We start from the raw sequence: 16,080 nt of genomic DNA, 5'->3' as shown, positions 1-16,080 counted from the left end.
ATATTTGATAGGAGAATTTGGCTCTTCACTGTCAGCTAGACTGTTTTTCAGATTCTGGTGCTCTATCTTCAGAGCCTTATTTTGGTTAGCCTTTGGCATTATCTGCTATGACTTCCATAGTTACTATTTAAAAGAAAAAACTCCTCCTACATACTGAATTACCATACTACATTATAAGAAATCCTTGGTATATGGGAATTTTTGAGTACTACAGCATAGTGGCAAATGACTGCTTTCAAATGAGAGCCACTGCAGAGAGCCACAGAGAGACTGTTCTGGCAAAAATACCAGTGTATTGAGCATGCAAATATCTCATGGAGAATCAGTCTTTATCATTTTGTAATGTAACTATAAGCAAAGAGCAAAAAATGCACTTAGATCATACACAGCAGCAGCAATACTTTAAACATGTTTATTTTCAGAATCAGGATCATGACCTAAGTTGGAAAACTTAGTAACGCTCCAGACTTGTGGTTCTCATTAAGAGTTAGAATGGGAGTTCCAGGCCATATATAGGCTGCCTGGTTTGGGGATTTCCTTGGGCTAGTTCCTGAAGCTCTACCAGTGACCTACTTCACTAAACTACATGGCTTGCCATTTGCACTGTTTAACCATGTGATCTTCCCTTCCCTGAAACCCTTCTGGTACTTAAAAAAACTCTGTAATAGTGTTCTGATGTTTTTAATTATTTCTTAACGTGCAGTACCTAAAACACACGTAGTGACAGAGAAGATACAGTTCATATATGCATTCCAAGATAAAAAATATTTCATTTACAGTTCCTGCATGGCCTTTCAAAGATCTGAAATTTGTTATGTGTTACTTTCCCAGAATATACAAAGGTATATTTCATAGAGCTTTATATGGATCCAGGGTATACTGTACGTTACAGTACCAGAATCTTGTTCTGTATATGTACCTAGTCTGGTCTGATACATGATATGGGGAAAACACATTGAATAGAAGTACCTTGATTAACGCTTGGGTGGATCAGCTCTTACAGGACTACCTTACGGCAGGCTGTCCAGATCGTTTTAGTTTACACCTTTTGGAGAAAGAAAAATTTGTTAGTTTGGTTCTCAGTTTGATTAAGTTTTACCTTCTGGATTATGTCATATTATACAATATAGGTATATTCTGCTTATTGTATTACATGTTATTTGAAGGACCTACCCAGACATCTCAGTGACAGGGATTTTGACAGCCTTAACATGCTTAGGCTCACACAAGGACAAGACCTCAAATTACAGACCCTGTGATTGCTTAAAGTGTTTATATAAAGTATCTTTCAGAATAATTGCTTATGGCTGAAAGAAACCTCTCATAATCTTTCCAAATAAATATTACTTGTATCTCCATTCATTGTCTGTTCTTGCCTCAAAAGATAGCGAGTCTGAAGTAATGATGAAGTGTAAGAACTCAGATCAAAGCTGTGATAAGTGAGAAGTGTTTTAAATAAACTGAGCTGATTTATGATTTCTTACTTCTCAAAGCACATGGTTGTGCCACTAAAATTCTCTGAAATAACTGACACAAAAAAAGCCAATTGCTTCAGCAAATTCAAGTAATTGCAGGTTTGCTCTTCTTTTTATTTTTTCACAAATATGCTCTAAGTGTAATGGGAGATTATGTTCTATCATTGATGAACATGTACTTGAGCTATCCTAGAACACTGCATGAATTAAGCAATTGAAAGCAGGTACAGTTGCACAAAATGTACACTGCCTTAGAAAGTATATGGAGTTCTTAAGAGTATATGGACTGTAGATTAAGGTATGTATTACAACAAAAGGAGCACAGTAACAGAACAGCTCAGAGGGATGAGACTTGACAGAACATAAGTGTCAGGATTAGACAGGAGAATTCCTGCTTGATTTTAAGTCTTGAGCAAGGATCAAACTGTAAAATGCCATGACTTTATTAACTAATTTTTTATTTTTTTCCATTTTATTTTTTTGTTGTAAAGCTGGAAAGATGGCCTTGGATTATGTGCACTTATCCACAGACACCGACCTGATCTTATTGACTACTCCAAGCTAAATAAGGTCATCAGTCTGGGTGGTACAGCATGCTGTCCTGCAGTGATTTGGCTTGCTTCTGGTTTGCTTAGCATGTTTTCTAGAAGACAGGCTGATGAATGCATACTAATTCTAACTGACTTTCCAAGGTCCTTCCAAAAAAACCCCACTGACATGGGGGAAAGGACCTTGTCCTTCTTTCCTTCCCATTACAACAACTTCAGCATCTAATTGCAAATAATCTTGTCCTGAGCTGTTGGGCAGTTGATGAAGTCCTTTACACTACCCAATACCGATGTTAAGTAAAACATATGGAATTATCCATTTACTACTGATAGTATTGTACAGTCCATCCTCTTTAGTATCTAGTGTAAATTACTGTAGATTACAGATCAGTAAACAGTGACATGATGATTAAATTCCTTAGAACAAACACTACCCTCGATAATTAGGAGTACACGCCGAGTTATTAGTCTTACATAGAAAATATTCACCAATTCTCAGATTAACTTCTACCTATAGTTCCAGACAAGTGGAAACAAAACTGATATCCTAACTTCCTTAGGTAGTACCTCATGGGGATTGCAAAACTATTTTATTACAGTGTGCTACTCATGGCAAAGTGCGTATTTTCTAAAAGATACCAGCCACTTTCGTTTGAGAGGGAGGAATGAGGAACAAACAATAATGTCAGAATTTCTTCTTCTTCAGAATCATCATTAATGAAGAATAAAACATAAAAAGAAAGTGAAATGTTGTTGTTTTACATTAGGTTTCAATATATACATACCATTTTCTGCTCTCTGGAATGAATGCATCTTCAGGTCTCACGTAAACACCAGTACAACAGAAAACTTAATCATTGATTTTAATCTGTTGAGTGCAACTTCACATTGATGAGACTGGTAAAACATCAACTGTATTTTCCATTCCATGTCATTACAAATTGATTTTACTCAAACCATGACAGGAATCAACTGTTATTAGAAAGTCTTTGATGAAACAAAAGATGAATGAATAAAGTGAAATTATTTTAAAACTTAGTTTGCTTTGTATATATGTTCAATTTATGCCAGAGTCCCCAAGGTGTGCAGTGATGAAAATTAAATTAACTTAGTACTGAACACATTAGATTTTAACTTAGGTAGCTGTTAGGATAACTGCAGATCTGAACCAAACGGCAAAATATTAGCCATCAATACCAGCTTGTTCTCTAATTCCATATACAACCTTTCCTACAAACAGATTAATGGAATGACTAAGCTACCTGTCTCTGTGCTTATTATGCATGGCACAAAGAGAAGTTACTTTGATTGAATTTGTGCTTTGAAAAGTGGTACACAGTCCTAAAGACCTTCACAGTATAATAATCCTGTAGACAAGTGCTGAGAAGAGGGAACAGAACACAAGCAGGTCTGCCTCAACATTACTATTTCCCTCTTAGAGATTTCTAAAATAAGAACAGGTCAGGTTTCAAATTGAGGCTGAGCTGTGGCACGTAAAGCACATGCAGAAAAAATCCTAAAATAGATCTTGCTTTCCTGACCTGGCTGTGTTTGATTGACTGCTCATTTTGGTTACATTAACAGCTGTCTTGGTGTCTTGTTTCTTGATTTCTTATCTCCTGCATGCTGTCCTTTCCTTTTCACACCAATGCTTTTTGTGTGAACTTGTAGCTGGAAAGATGGCCTTGCTTTCAACGCCCTTATCCATAGACACAGGCCTGATCTTCTTGACTATGACAAGTTAGATGAGGTATTTCTTTAGCTGTAGCAGAGATTTTTAGTTACTGTGGCTTGTAGTTTTTTAAAAAAGGATGGGTGATGGAGATCTCCAATTATTCAGAAGCTGCTGTGATTTTAAAGGAGTGCTTTAGCAGTGGAGTGCTATTTACTGATGGACTTAGTACCAAGTACACAAATATGAGGTGCTCATCACTCATTCATAAGCAAAGTATTTTAACCTGGTCAATAGGTCTCACTTAGATTTACTGTATTTTTTACTTTGCTTTTCTGTGTCCTATTTTCCCAGCCTCTCTCTGTAGACATGGGCATTGTTCAGACTGGTCAATACTTCACCAGTTTGCAAATATGTGAAAATAATAATAGCATTTATGGCATGAACTGCCATTTCTCATAGGGTGTTTTCCCTCCAAGCTGATATGGGAAGGCTCCCTTAGTGGTAGGCCCAATCTGACACACTCTTGCATTGTCAGCAACACCTGTCTGTAGTGTAAGACATGAAATGTCTGCTGTCTGTCTGAACTGTGCTCACTGTTTCCTTTTTTCTTTCCTTCGAAAACCAAAGTCTCAAAATCAGAGGAAGTGCTTGAATTTCCATGGCTCTAAAATTCAGTTTATAGAGGCATTGCAGATTTTTATGTCCAAGCCCAAACTAGCAAGTTTTGTTCCTCCTGGAGAACTGTTCTGTCTGTGCTTGCTGCTTCTCATGCATTCACCTGACCAATAGAGAACTCAGAAGTCATATCCCTGTAATATACTGTAGAGTTGGGTAAAAAATAGGCAGGACTAACTTTGTTTTGAATGATCTAGTTTAGCCTGCTGGACCAGTGGCCTTTACTGTATGTATTGCTGCCGTACTTAATTCAAAATTAGCTGAGAATTATGAGTGTACACTGCACACAATATCTACGTTCCTCTCCAGAATATGTTTGCAGCAGAGTCCTAGTGGTAGATAATAGCCTACTAAAGTTTTCTTTGAAAAGTATAGCAGCAGATAGACCAAAAGTTCATATACCTAGACTCTGCTTTTTGAAGAACAGTAGTTGTGAATGCAGTTTACAGTTTGGAAAACCAGAATATGTTTTAGTGCATCTACTGTAGTTTTGCTTCAAAGAAAAACTTCTATCTTTGACTCAAACTTTTTTCTTTAATGCAGGATGACCCCATAGGAAATATCAACCTTGCCATGGAAATTGCTGAAAAGCATTTGGATATTCCAAAGATGCTGGATGCAGAAGGTGAGGGTTATATCTTACTTAAGTTTATGTTGCTTATAAGCAGGACACAGTGAATTTTTTTTTTTTAATCTACCAAATTTTCAACATTTCTTCTACATAAATCATAATGTAGCAATCTGCTTTGTTTTCAAGCAATATTTTCCTTCTTTTTCCCCATGCATTGGATAATTTCCCTCACTTTTTTCTTTGTTACTGGTTGTTTGTTATCGTTTGCATTTATTATACTACTTTGAACCCTAACCTCAGCACATGGCCCCACTGTGATAATTGAGGTAAAATGCAGGATCAAGTTAATCCTTCCCTTTAAGTAATTAAAATCTAAGTTTAATAAAGGCAAATATAACTGTTAGCAGCTCAAAGCATATTCACTTCGTAAAATGTTTAACTGAGAGGACCAGAAATACAAATAGAAGTACAAAACTTTCAGAATACCTGAAACACATACTGTGTCTGAAAGAGAGGTAGGTTGAGGGAAGCATTTTTTTGGTTTACTTTTGTTGTAAACTTTTTGCAGTGATAGTTTTAACAAATAGTTTGTGTATCTCCAATAATTTTTAGTTTCCTGAATTTTTTCAAGATAACCGAACTTTTGTACTCTGGGCAAAAAATGCTGCTAAAATACTGGAATTTGCCTACAGTAGTTCAAAGCATTCATCTCCAAGAATGGAGACTCTGTTCTGCCGGCTTGTCAGTAGAGCAATGATAACACAGGAATTATCCAGAGCACTCAAACTGGCTATGTCTGTTCCTCTTGAAGTCTTCGGTAGGAAAGTTAGGTAGGATGATTTGGAAAATCGAGATTGTAACCTCTTTGTTGAAGAGTGGTTTCACTTCATGCTTCAAAACAAATTGTTTCCATATTTTGAATTGCAATTCCCCTTTCAAGCACCATCAATTATTTTTCTCTGAAGCACTGTGCAAGGAATAAACAGAGAAGTGCTGCCTTCTCACCATTGAGCAGTTCCTACTTTCCTCATTTTTTTCCCCTCTTCATAGTCTATATAAGAAACCCTTTATTTTCCTCACCAGATTTTCTGCACATTCTAGCCCTTATCTTACTATTTTCCTTTTGGAAGGGGCAGAGGAAATGAAATTATATTTCTTCTAATACCCTCTAAGTATTAATGGTCACTTTTTATTCTCTTTACTTCCAGTTTGTTATCAGTGGAAGCTTTGCAAAGTTTTGTTCACAGCTATGTAAAGTAGATGTAAAATCAGTAAATATATTGGTCCTGAACTTAGAAATCTCACTGTTAATATTAGAAATTGTCACCTCATTCCTGGATCTTTTCATGTCCATATCTTCCCACTCCTTACATTGACAGGAATCCTTGCAGCTTGCACTAGAATCATTCATTACTCAGCCATAATTGGTGTAAACCTACCTTTTTCTGCCTTTCTCTGTTACTCATTGAAAAGGTCAATTTTTACCCATGTACCCTTACCTTGATTGCACCCACTGTATATTTTCATTCTTTCCTGCCATGATGGGAGCAAAGATATCAGCCAGCCAAGCCAAACTCTCCTGTGATTTATGCTATTAACTAAAAAGATGGGCTGGCACAGGGATTACAAAACTGTTACTATCCAAGCTTTTCTTAGCACAAAATGTATTTCTGGACTGCAGGACTTCTATGGGTTTCCAATATATTTCAGTACCTCATCAGCTACAGGGTCCCTGTGCTGATACACACTGTATGCATTTCTGTTTTGTGACTGTCAGTGGCTGTGTTTAACTCTGGAATAATTCTAGTGATTTAGATGAAGTTGCTTTGAAGTGGCAGTGAAGCTGAACCCAGTAGATCTGCCAGCCATGCCATCTGCTTGGAAGTTTCCACAAACCAGAAGGTAGCAATACCCTTCTGTACAGTCTCAGCCTTCAGATGTTTTGCCATTTCAGAGAGAGTTGTATCTTTTGCATTTACTGACTCCTAAAGCTCAAGTGGCTTTGCACTGATAACAGCAAACAGATGTAACCTGAATAATGGTGTATTTATTTGGAATCCTTACAGCACTGAGGTGGCACCATTAGCATAATCAGATGAAAGTACCTTGTGAGAATTTCTGAGCAGTTAACCCTCTTCTCTCTACACAGATGTAGTAAACACTGCCAGACCTGATGAAAGAACCATTATGACTTATGTTTCCTGTTACTACCATGCATTTGCTGGTGCTCAGAAGGTGAGATTGTAGATGGATCAGATCTCATCCTTCACCTTCTGTCTTGTTTCTTTCAGCAATTTTTCCTTTTCTGGTCTTTTCCTCGCTAGTTACTAGAACAGCATCTTAGAGCTGAGCTTGTATCCTGTTGCCTGATTTTCACTGTGAGCCACTGTCTTAGTAGAACCAGTAGTAGTCTATCCATTTGTTCCATAGAAACAAACCTTCTTGTCTCATCTTTCTGTATATTTACTAATAATATCCAGTAGGTTTTTGACAGCTGGTTACTGAATGGGATAGAGGACGATACCCTCTTTAAATATTGTGTGCATTCATTTGAAGCACCATTAAAAATGCAAAATGAAAATAAGCTCATAGTGAAAGAACAATTTCAATAGCAGAATGCTATCCTTCTCTCTGCTGGATATTATTTCTGCTATAGATGTCCAAATCATCATAATAGATGCTCAGAAAATAAATCCTTCTCTTATGCTTTCAGGATTGTTTTTAAAATGTTAAATGCTTAATGGTAAGTACAAACAGCAATATAAAATGATGCTACTATGCAAAACAGACACAGAAACATACACAGACATCTCAGATGAGCTCTGGAATTGTGTCCTAAAGAAAAGAAGGAAAATTTTAAAAAGCAAGGCACTTCGGAGTCGGGCATACATCAGGTATTGGCAGTGTAAAGAATACTGATATATAATGCTGAAGTTATTACTAATCCACATGCAACTTCCAGAGAACGTCTCCTCAGATCAAAATGTAGTCTGTTGTTCCTGTGTCTAAGTCAACCCCCCCCCCCCACATTCTAAGTCATTAGACATATGCATATCAGCCATAAGCAGACAGTCCTGGTAAAATTGTGGTCGCTCTCCCTCTGACAATACTGCAGGATCAAGCTTATTAAAAAAAAAAATCCTCCTCTTCATAAGAGCTTACATTGAATTTTTAGTATACATTTTATTCTGTCAGCACCTGTCAATCTAACACTAAATTTATTACAGCTTCTTGGAGTTTCTAGAATTCAGAGCTATGGACAAGAAAACAGTCAGAATGACATAGAGTTGTACATTTATTTATTCATCCTGTTTTCTGCTCCTCGATTCTTTTTTTGCTTTGTTTCAATTTCTCCCCCATCTTGTAGATATTGTGAACACTCCCAAACCTGATGAGAGAGCTATCATGACATATGTGTCCTGCTTCTACCATGCTTTTGCTGGAGCAGAGCAGGTATTAATCAATTGTCCCTTCAGGTTGCTGTGTTTTTGATTGGTTTGTTTCACATTTCCACTTGTTTATTAAAAAAAATCCTAATTTAGTACTATATGGTTTTAATTAACAATTGCAAGTACTACTTGAGCACTAATACTTGATTTTAACCAGCTCTCTAACCTTAGTTATATGTCGTGTAGCAAGTTAACTTATAAAGACTACTTCAGAAAAACTGTATTTGAAGATACTGTAAAATGGAGTTGTTGCTTGTTGCTACAACAACATCTTATGCATTTGCTGCATAGAGGAATGTTTGATATTTGGAGATTGAGACGATTCTAGACTTACTCGTGCTGAGTAGTAATTTAGGGCTAGATTTTCAAAGATGCCTAAAGGTGCAGAAAGGCACAGAAGACATCCAACACAGTATTTGTTTCTGGTTCCCACAGAAGCCAACAGAATTATTGGTGGATCAAAGTACTGCATAAAAGGCATGAACATCAGCAGCAGACCTGTCATACAGGATGGGATTCTCACTTATAAATGTGGCATTTCCCACTGTTCAGCTTCTTACTTTTCTAGCCTACAAATGGACATAACCCAACTGTGAAAAAAACCCAACAAACCCTTAAAAAAGTAGTTGATATTTTTCCTAGATCCTCAGGATTTAATTTCCTGTCCTGTCTGGTAGGTCACCTACACCTTACCACAGCACAGCTCTACTGTTGCACCCTCTCGCTTCTCATTATGAAGGTTTTGCTATTCAAGCAAAAGGGGAATTCCAAAGACTCTGTAATACAGGAGTCTACACAGATATTTGTTTGCTTAAATGTACTCCAGGGTCACATTTGTATGAAAGTATAGCTCTGTGAACTCAAACTACTAATGTAAATTTTAAATATGGCAGAACTGCACCGTGCCTTCACATATAAGTTTGTCATGAGGCATGAAAAGATTTGCTGTCAGTGGTTGAGCTGCATTTATTCTCAAGGATATATCTACATATGATGTGCAGATATAAAGTGGTTTGAGACTCCTGAATTCCATGTGGTATCTTCCTAGTGTGGCTAACAAATCTAATACTTTTTTGGTGTGATTTTAAAAAAATAACCTAATAATATATCTCTAAGAATGGCCTAAGTTGTCTTTGAAAAGAAAAGATTTATTAGACAACTGTAATGACAGTGCAAAATTTCCCCTTGTGCAATAAGACTTTGTTGTACAACAAGGGGATGGACTTCTGTGCTGACCTGTGCCTTATTCAGGCCATTGAAATCTGTGACTGCAGAAGAAGGGGAAATGAATATCTAAGTAACCTAGGAGCATGAATCAACATAAAAGAATGTGATTTTTTCATTTGCAGCAGCCATGTCCTCTCTCTTTCTCCAAGGCTAGACCTTTCTCAGAATGTGTTTATGACTATGTCCTGTTTATTCGCTGTGTTTTACAGGCTGAGACTGCAGCTAACCGGATCTGTAAGGTGCTTGCTGTGAATCAGGAAAATGAGAGGTTGATGGAAGAGTATGAGAGACTAGCAAGTGAGGTAAAGATGCTGTATCTGTGATGTGATGACAATGAACTACTGAAAGCTGAAAGATACATGCACGCTCTGGAAGAGTGGAGACCCTATGAGTGTAAATCTCACAGTGGCAGGGTACAAAGCCCAGCTGCCCAAGATGTTAAGGTTTAGGTGACTCCTTTGCCACAGACTTCCTGTGTGACCTCCAGCAAGTCAGTCAGTTTTGTTAACATACCCAAAAGGTGTTTTGAGGACTGTCATCTGTCTGCCCCAAGACCAAGCTTCTTGTCTCTGTAATCTTCAAAGATAGCCATCCTTGGCCACATGTGGAACATATCATATCCTGTCACTCCAAGCAAGCCCATTGGCTTTGTGTACTGCAAAGCACACCTGGGGGGGTCTGTCAGGGTGTTCACAATTCACCTGTGAGCACAGACAGCAGATGAATGAAGAGGGAGGCACAGTGTGCTCCTCCTGTCCTTTCTTGGGAAATGGCAAATCTGAGTCAGAATTACAGATTTATAGTGAACAAGTGAGAGCTCTCTTGTCTTTTATGCATAACCTGCAAAAACATACTGAGATCACAGCACTACTCTCTGTGTCTACATTGGCACTAAAGGACATGAGAGTCAAGATTTTTATTTGACCTGAGTTACTTGGCTGGTTTCTGTCCTGATCCCATCACTTTTGAAAGTGGCAAGTGATTTTGGGTAATTCAGATTTTGAGTGTGTTCATCTTTCTGAAAATTGGGCTATTTCTAGAAATACATAGAATATCTGGGCAAGTTAGTTAGAAAAGTATTGTTCAGCTTTGAAAATCTTGTGGTTACTCACCATTAAGGCATCAATTCCAACAGAAGCCAATAATGTTAAAATGGAACAAAGTAATTAAGATTTGTGTGTTCGATATAATCTTTTTTTGGTTGCTTTTCCATTGCCTTTGTATGAGTTGTTTGTGTTGGTTTGAAAGCTTTTAGAATGGATTCGCCGGACAATTCCTTGGCTGGAAAACAGGACTCCAGAAAAAACAATGCAGGCTATGCAGAAGAAATTAGAGGATTTCCGGGACTACCGCCGCAAACACAAACCTCCCAAAGTCCAAGAGAAATGTCAACTGGAGATCAATTTCAACACCCTGCAGACAAAACTGAGAATCAGCAATCGTCCAGCTTTCATGCCATCGGAGGGGAAGATGGTTTCAGTAAGTAAAGGAGGCCTCAATATTCTGTTCACTTTATCAATGATCCCCCCAAAATGTCAACGTGAAGGTTTGATGTTCAGAAACATCAGTCTGTTGCACTTTTGCAACACCAAACCACCCTTTTTACATACTTCCTTTCATTCTAGAATCTTCCTTTCTATTAAGCATGCTCCTGCCTCTTTGAAGGCTTTCCCAAGAACAAATTGTCTTGAGATGCAAGATGGGAATGTTATCAATACTTCTCTGTCAGTGAGGACAAATATTGTTTATGTAAGCAAAACTCACAGTGGTTTCACTGACATTTTAGTCACCAGACCTACAGAAACTGAGATTGCTCAATGTATGTTTCTGCTTTTTTCTCCTTTTAAAAATTCTATTGTCTTCTTTTCTTATGTCTGTGAAGATAAGTATAGTCAGTACCAAGAATCTTCATCTGCTGATAAGTGCTGTAATTTGATTGTGGGTCAAAACATTTCCAGTGGAATATAGCAAACCTGTTTCTGTACTCTGTTCTATCATTGTGTTTTGGTTGTTCATAAACAAATGATTGCACTATCTGAAAAGAGCCATTGTCCAACCCCCAAATGCAGAAAATAAGGGCCCTGTTACTTCAGCTTCCCACTTACACCTTTGAGTTTCTGAGAAAGCTCACAAAACTTTGTGCACCACAGAAACTGGTAAGATAAGCACCAAATCTTCTTGATACTAATTGTTTTGCTATTGTCAACTTGTGAAAGCAAAGCACTTTTATTTTGATAACAGATAGGTATGTAATAAAAGAACACACACATTGTAAAATGGGAGATAAAAACAATATATCATGAAGACATTCCAAAATGTGCTTGGAATTTGTGCAGGGGCTCCTTTCATGAACCCAACTGAATACAAGCCACTTTTTGAAGCAGGTGTCTGGACTGAAAGACTTCCTGAGCTGCCCAACAACATTTTCTATGATTCCATGAGTTTACAAAATCTGGACATAAAACCTTCTCTTTTTGAAGCCAAATCATGAATGAATCAGAAATCTGTAAATTTAGATAGAGATTATAGTTTCATCCCCTCTCTTCCATGTATTCTCTTCACAGGATATTGCCGGTGCTTGGCAGAGACTTGAACAAGCTGAGAAAGGCTATGAAGAGTGGCTGCTGAATGAAATACGACGACTGGAAAGACTTGAACACTTGGCTGAGAAATTTAGGCAGAAGGCTTCCACTCATGAACAGTGGGCATATGGTGAGCAGAGATGGCTTTTAACATTTTTAGTGTTTTAATGTTCAAAGTCGAACAGCCAATGCTGAGTATTTGACAGCCAGGAACTCACTCATAAGTAGTTTGGACGATTTTAGAAACCTAAAATAATAACAGATAAAATGTCCAGTTTTGTTGGCTGTAGTCGTGATCCTATGTTGTTGGCCTGTTGCTAATGAAATGTAACTGTAAAAATCATACTTGAGGTAGTGATTCAAACTTAAATGGAATATTTGGCATTTGAATATTACCACTACTGCTCATGTATTCCTATGAATTTGTACACAGCAATCCAACCAGAAATGCAGTGACAGCACTTGTTAAGTGTGAAATTATTAACAGAGGTATTCTGAGTTGATTCTTATTCGGCCATCATGATGTTTTGAATAGTCCACATAAACTATATGACAATGGACTCATTTCTGCTTTGCTCCAAACCCCGGATTACACCCCATTTATAGTTCTGGTTTTTAATGGTAACCTAACCTTACGTGTGGTTGTAACAGCTATAAGACCATACAGTGGCATTTAGTTTTGTTGGGGACTAGTAAACATGGATCTGCTCAATCATCCTATTGTTTGCCCTGACAACTGTCTTCCTGCTTCTGCCGTACTTTTTCCAGCTAGATCCTTTTCACACTGTGAGAATAAACCAGAGTCCATCCTGTAATGCAGTTGCTGGAAGCGCACAAGGCTAGAAATGGCTGCCAAGCCGATACTAGAAGGGAAACTACAGTGTTTGTTAGCCCTGAGAGCCTATTTTCTGAGCATAAACTACTCATGGTGACAAATTATAGCCGCTGTGCAGGGAAAACTTCACTTAAGCTGGTACATAGTAAGTGAAACAATAGTTGTGTCTGGCTCTAGAATTCATGGAGCTGTGTAATGCTATGTGGTGAGCTGCAGCCGTAGGGCCTGTCTGTGTGGATTCAGTTGTCCAACACAGGAGCTACTCAGGAGTAGTATTTCAGTTTCTACTTACTCTTTGCTTCTCTAGCCTTTTGTAAATAGGTTGGCATTTTCCACTTCAAATTCAAATTGGATACAAAAGGCAGTCGCACATCTCACATTTTTTTGGTTTTGTTTTTTTTTACATGCTGAAATGAATAATGAATTGAAGGCAGAACATAAAAAAGAATAACATCGTTAGTAAGAGTGAAGCTGAGCGTAGCAGTGAGATTTCTGGTTTCATAAGTCTATTCGTAAGTCTATTCTACAAAAGACTTAGCACAATGGTTTAGAGATCCAGTTTTTGCTAATATACCATTTTTATGCCAGATTCTCCAGCAATTTCTCCAGTAATACTCACTATTTTAAACCAGTATAAACAGCCTATAAAAAAATCCAGAAAATACTCTGAGATCTTTAAAACTATATGTTTCTAATTAACACTGTTGGGCTGATAATTTGCTGCTGAATTTCAGTGGGGTTGGGATTTCATCTCATACATACGATTTTTCACCATGCCTGAGTTTAAAAAGTTGATTAAATTTGCAATTTTTCTAACAAATAAATTAGTGAAAAATGAGTAATATTTTAATTTCCTCTTTCAGGCAAAGAGCAGACCTTACTTCAGAAGGATTATGAATCTGCTTCTCTGACAGAAGTCCGTGCCATGTTAAGGAAACATGAAGCTTTTGAGAGCGATTTGGCTGCTCACCAGGATAGGGTGGAACAGATCGCTGCCATTGCCCAGGAGCTGAAGTATGTTCCATTTAAAGGCTTGCAGCTGCTGACATTTAACTTTGCGATAAACTCTTTCCAATGAATTTGATAGTGTCATAGGTACCAACCTAAGAATTCCAGAGATAGCTTCATAAGTATATTATCTGAGCTGGTCACTAAGACCTTTCCCTCATCTCCCCCTTGCCCCCAACCAAATATAGATATTCAACTGACCAAAATTATTTGGAAACAAACATTTTCAACTTGGCTTAACAGTAATCTTCTAGCATTAGTTCTGCTGATGAGTCCATTGTGTGTTGATGGGAATCCTGGAGGTGTTTATTTCACAGTTCATATGGTCTGCTGAGAGGTACTGGCTTTGAGTTATTTAACTTAGAGAATAATTCCACTTACACAAATTACAGATCGAGTATCTTCACAAGTATATTGGTCTTTTCAAAGGGTTTCACATCCGTAAATTATCGCTATAGCAGTGGGTAATGCACTGACTTTCTTGAAGATTTGACTCTAGTATGTTTATTTTCACAAACACTTCATATTATATTGCAAGTGCCATTGTCTCCATTTTACAGAAAGGACAGTGGGGCATATGGAAACTAAATAAATTGCTCATTGTCACACAAAAAATCAAGTACACACAAGGCTCTTCATAGCAGAGCTAGAGTTTTCACCCACAGTTCTGTCAACTTAGCCAGAGGACCAACTCTTGCTCATCCAGCATACTATGCCCAGAGAAAACACAACCAGAGCTGAGAACAACTCTGCAACACATTTAGGCTACATCTGTATTGTTGACATCAGCTATATAGGTCGGGGATGTGAAAAGTCAAGGCTCCTGACTGACTCCTTATGGCAACAAAGTCCTGAGTGCTGTTCAGGTTGGTCTGGCTAAACTCTGCTTGCTGGTGGAGCTTGCTTTTGTTTGTGGGAAGGTTGTTAATTCACCTGCATGAAGCACAGCTTTGTCAGCAAAGCTCTGCCCACACTGACAGGACTGTAGTAGTATTACATACTGATGTTCCTTTTCTGGTCAAGTCATCTTGGTGTATACATCAAGATAAGCACATTCAATTTTATCCCCTTATGCAGTTAATTGCACTAGTTTTGTACTGTAAATCAGTGGTGCCACTACTGGTCTTAGCAATTTGGCACTTACTTAAATTCCTTCCTCACCCGCAGTATAAATCTGTAAAGCCAGCAGGAACAAATGTGCAGTAGTGGTCGAAACAGGAGCCAAGATCAAAATTCTCAGATTCCTGCCCTTGGCTTCAGCTCTCCAGGTTCCAGTTTCTCACCTTGAACAGGCAAAACAGTTACTGCTTAGAAACCAAGTGTTAAAAACATGCTCTCTTTTCACTTTGCCAAGGATCATGACTCATAAACAGCGCCATATTCATTAACAATTTAAAAATCAGAGACTTGTCTAAAAATGTAGTTCATACCTGATAGCAACAGCACTTACAGTAATTGTGTAATTCAATGGGATTTAGAAGAAAAATCCTACCTTCAAGATTATTTAAAGGATGAAAAGAAAGCACAGTGTGCAGAGTAAGTACTTGTTTTTAGTTAATATGTGAAAGAAATCTGAATAATGCAGAGAATGGAGATTGCACCGAGTATGTGAGCTTATGAAACACCTTCTGGCATGCCTTGATCTCTGTTGTGGAGTTATTTCATAGAATCATAGAATGGCTTGGATTGGAAGGGTCTTAAAGATCACCTAGTTCCAATTCCCCTGCAATGGGCAGGGACACATTCCACTAGACCTGGTTACTCAGAGCTCCATCCAAATTGGCCTTAAACATGTCCAGGGATGGGGCAGCCGCAGCTTCTCCAGGCAACCTGTTCCAGTACCTCATCACCCTCACAGTAAGGAATCTATGCCTAATATACAGTCTAAACCTATCTTCTTTCCATTTAAAGCCATTCCCCTTTGTCCTTTTAAAAGTCCCTTTCCAGCTCTCTTGTGGGCCCCTTTTAGGTACTGAGAGGCTGCAATAAAGTCTCCTCAGAACATTCTTTTCTACAGGCTGGACAGCCCCAACTC

General features: G+C 38.0%; 1 protein-coding gene across 1 annotated transcript in view; it reads left to right on the top strand.

Moving 5' to 3' along the window:
• The window catches only part of ACTN2 (actinin alpha 2), a 69,303-nt gene that overhangs the window by 32,193 nt on the left and 21,030 nt on the right, over positions 1–16,080 (top strand). The window contains exons 6-12 of the mRNA XM_032681958.1: positions 1,967–2,045; positions 4,917–4,998; positions 8,312–8,397; positions 9,830–9,922; positions 10,869–11,099; positions 12,185–12,332; positions 13,901–14,051. Coding sequence (XP_032537849.1) covers positions 1,967–2,045; positions 4,917–4,998; positions 8,312–8,397; positions 9,830–9,922; positions 10,869–11,099; positions 12,185–12,332; positions 13,901–14,051 — 870 coding nt within the window. The remainder of the gene's footprint in view (positions 1–1,966; positions 2,046–4,916; positions 4,999–8,311; positions 8,398–9,829; positions 9,923–10,868; positions 11,100–12,184; positions 12,333–13,900; positions 14,052–16,080) is intronic.

This window comes from Chiroxiphia lanceolata, chromosome 3 (assembly GCF_009829145.1).
Source record: "Chiroxiphia lanceolata isolate bChiLan1 chromosome 3, bChiLan1.pri, whole genome shotgun sequence".
NCBI classification, from domain to species: domain Eukaryota; kingdom Metazoa; phylum Chordata; class Aves; order Passeriformes; family Pipridae; genus Chiroxiphia; species Chiroxiphia lanceolata.
The sequence above is the reverse complement of the archived record's forward strand: the minus strand, read 5'-3'. Positions and strand labels throughout refer to the sequence as shown.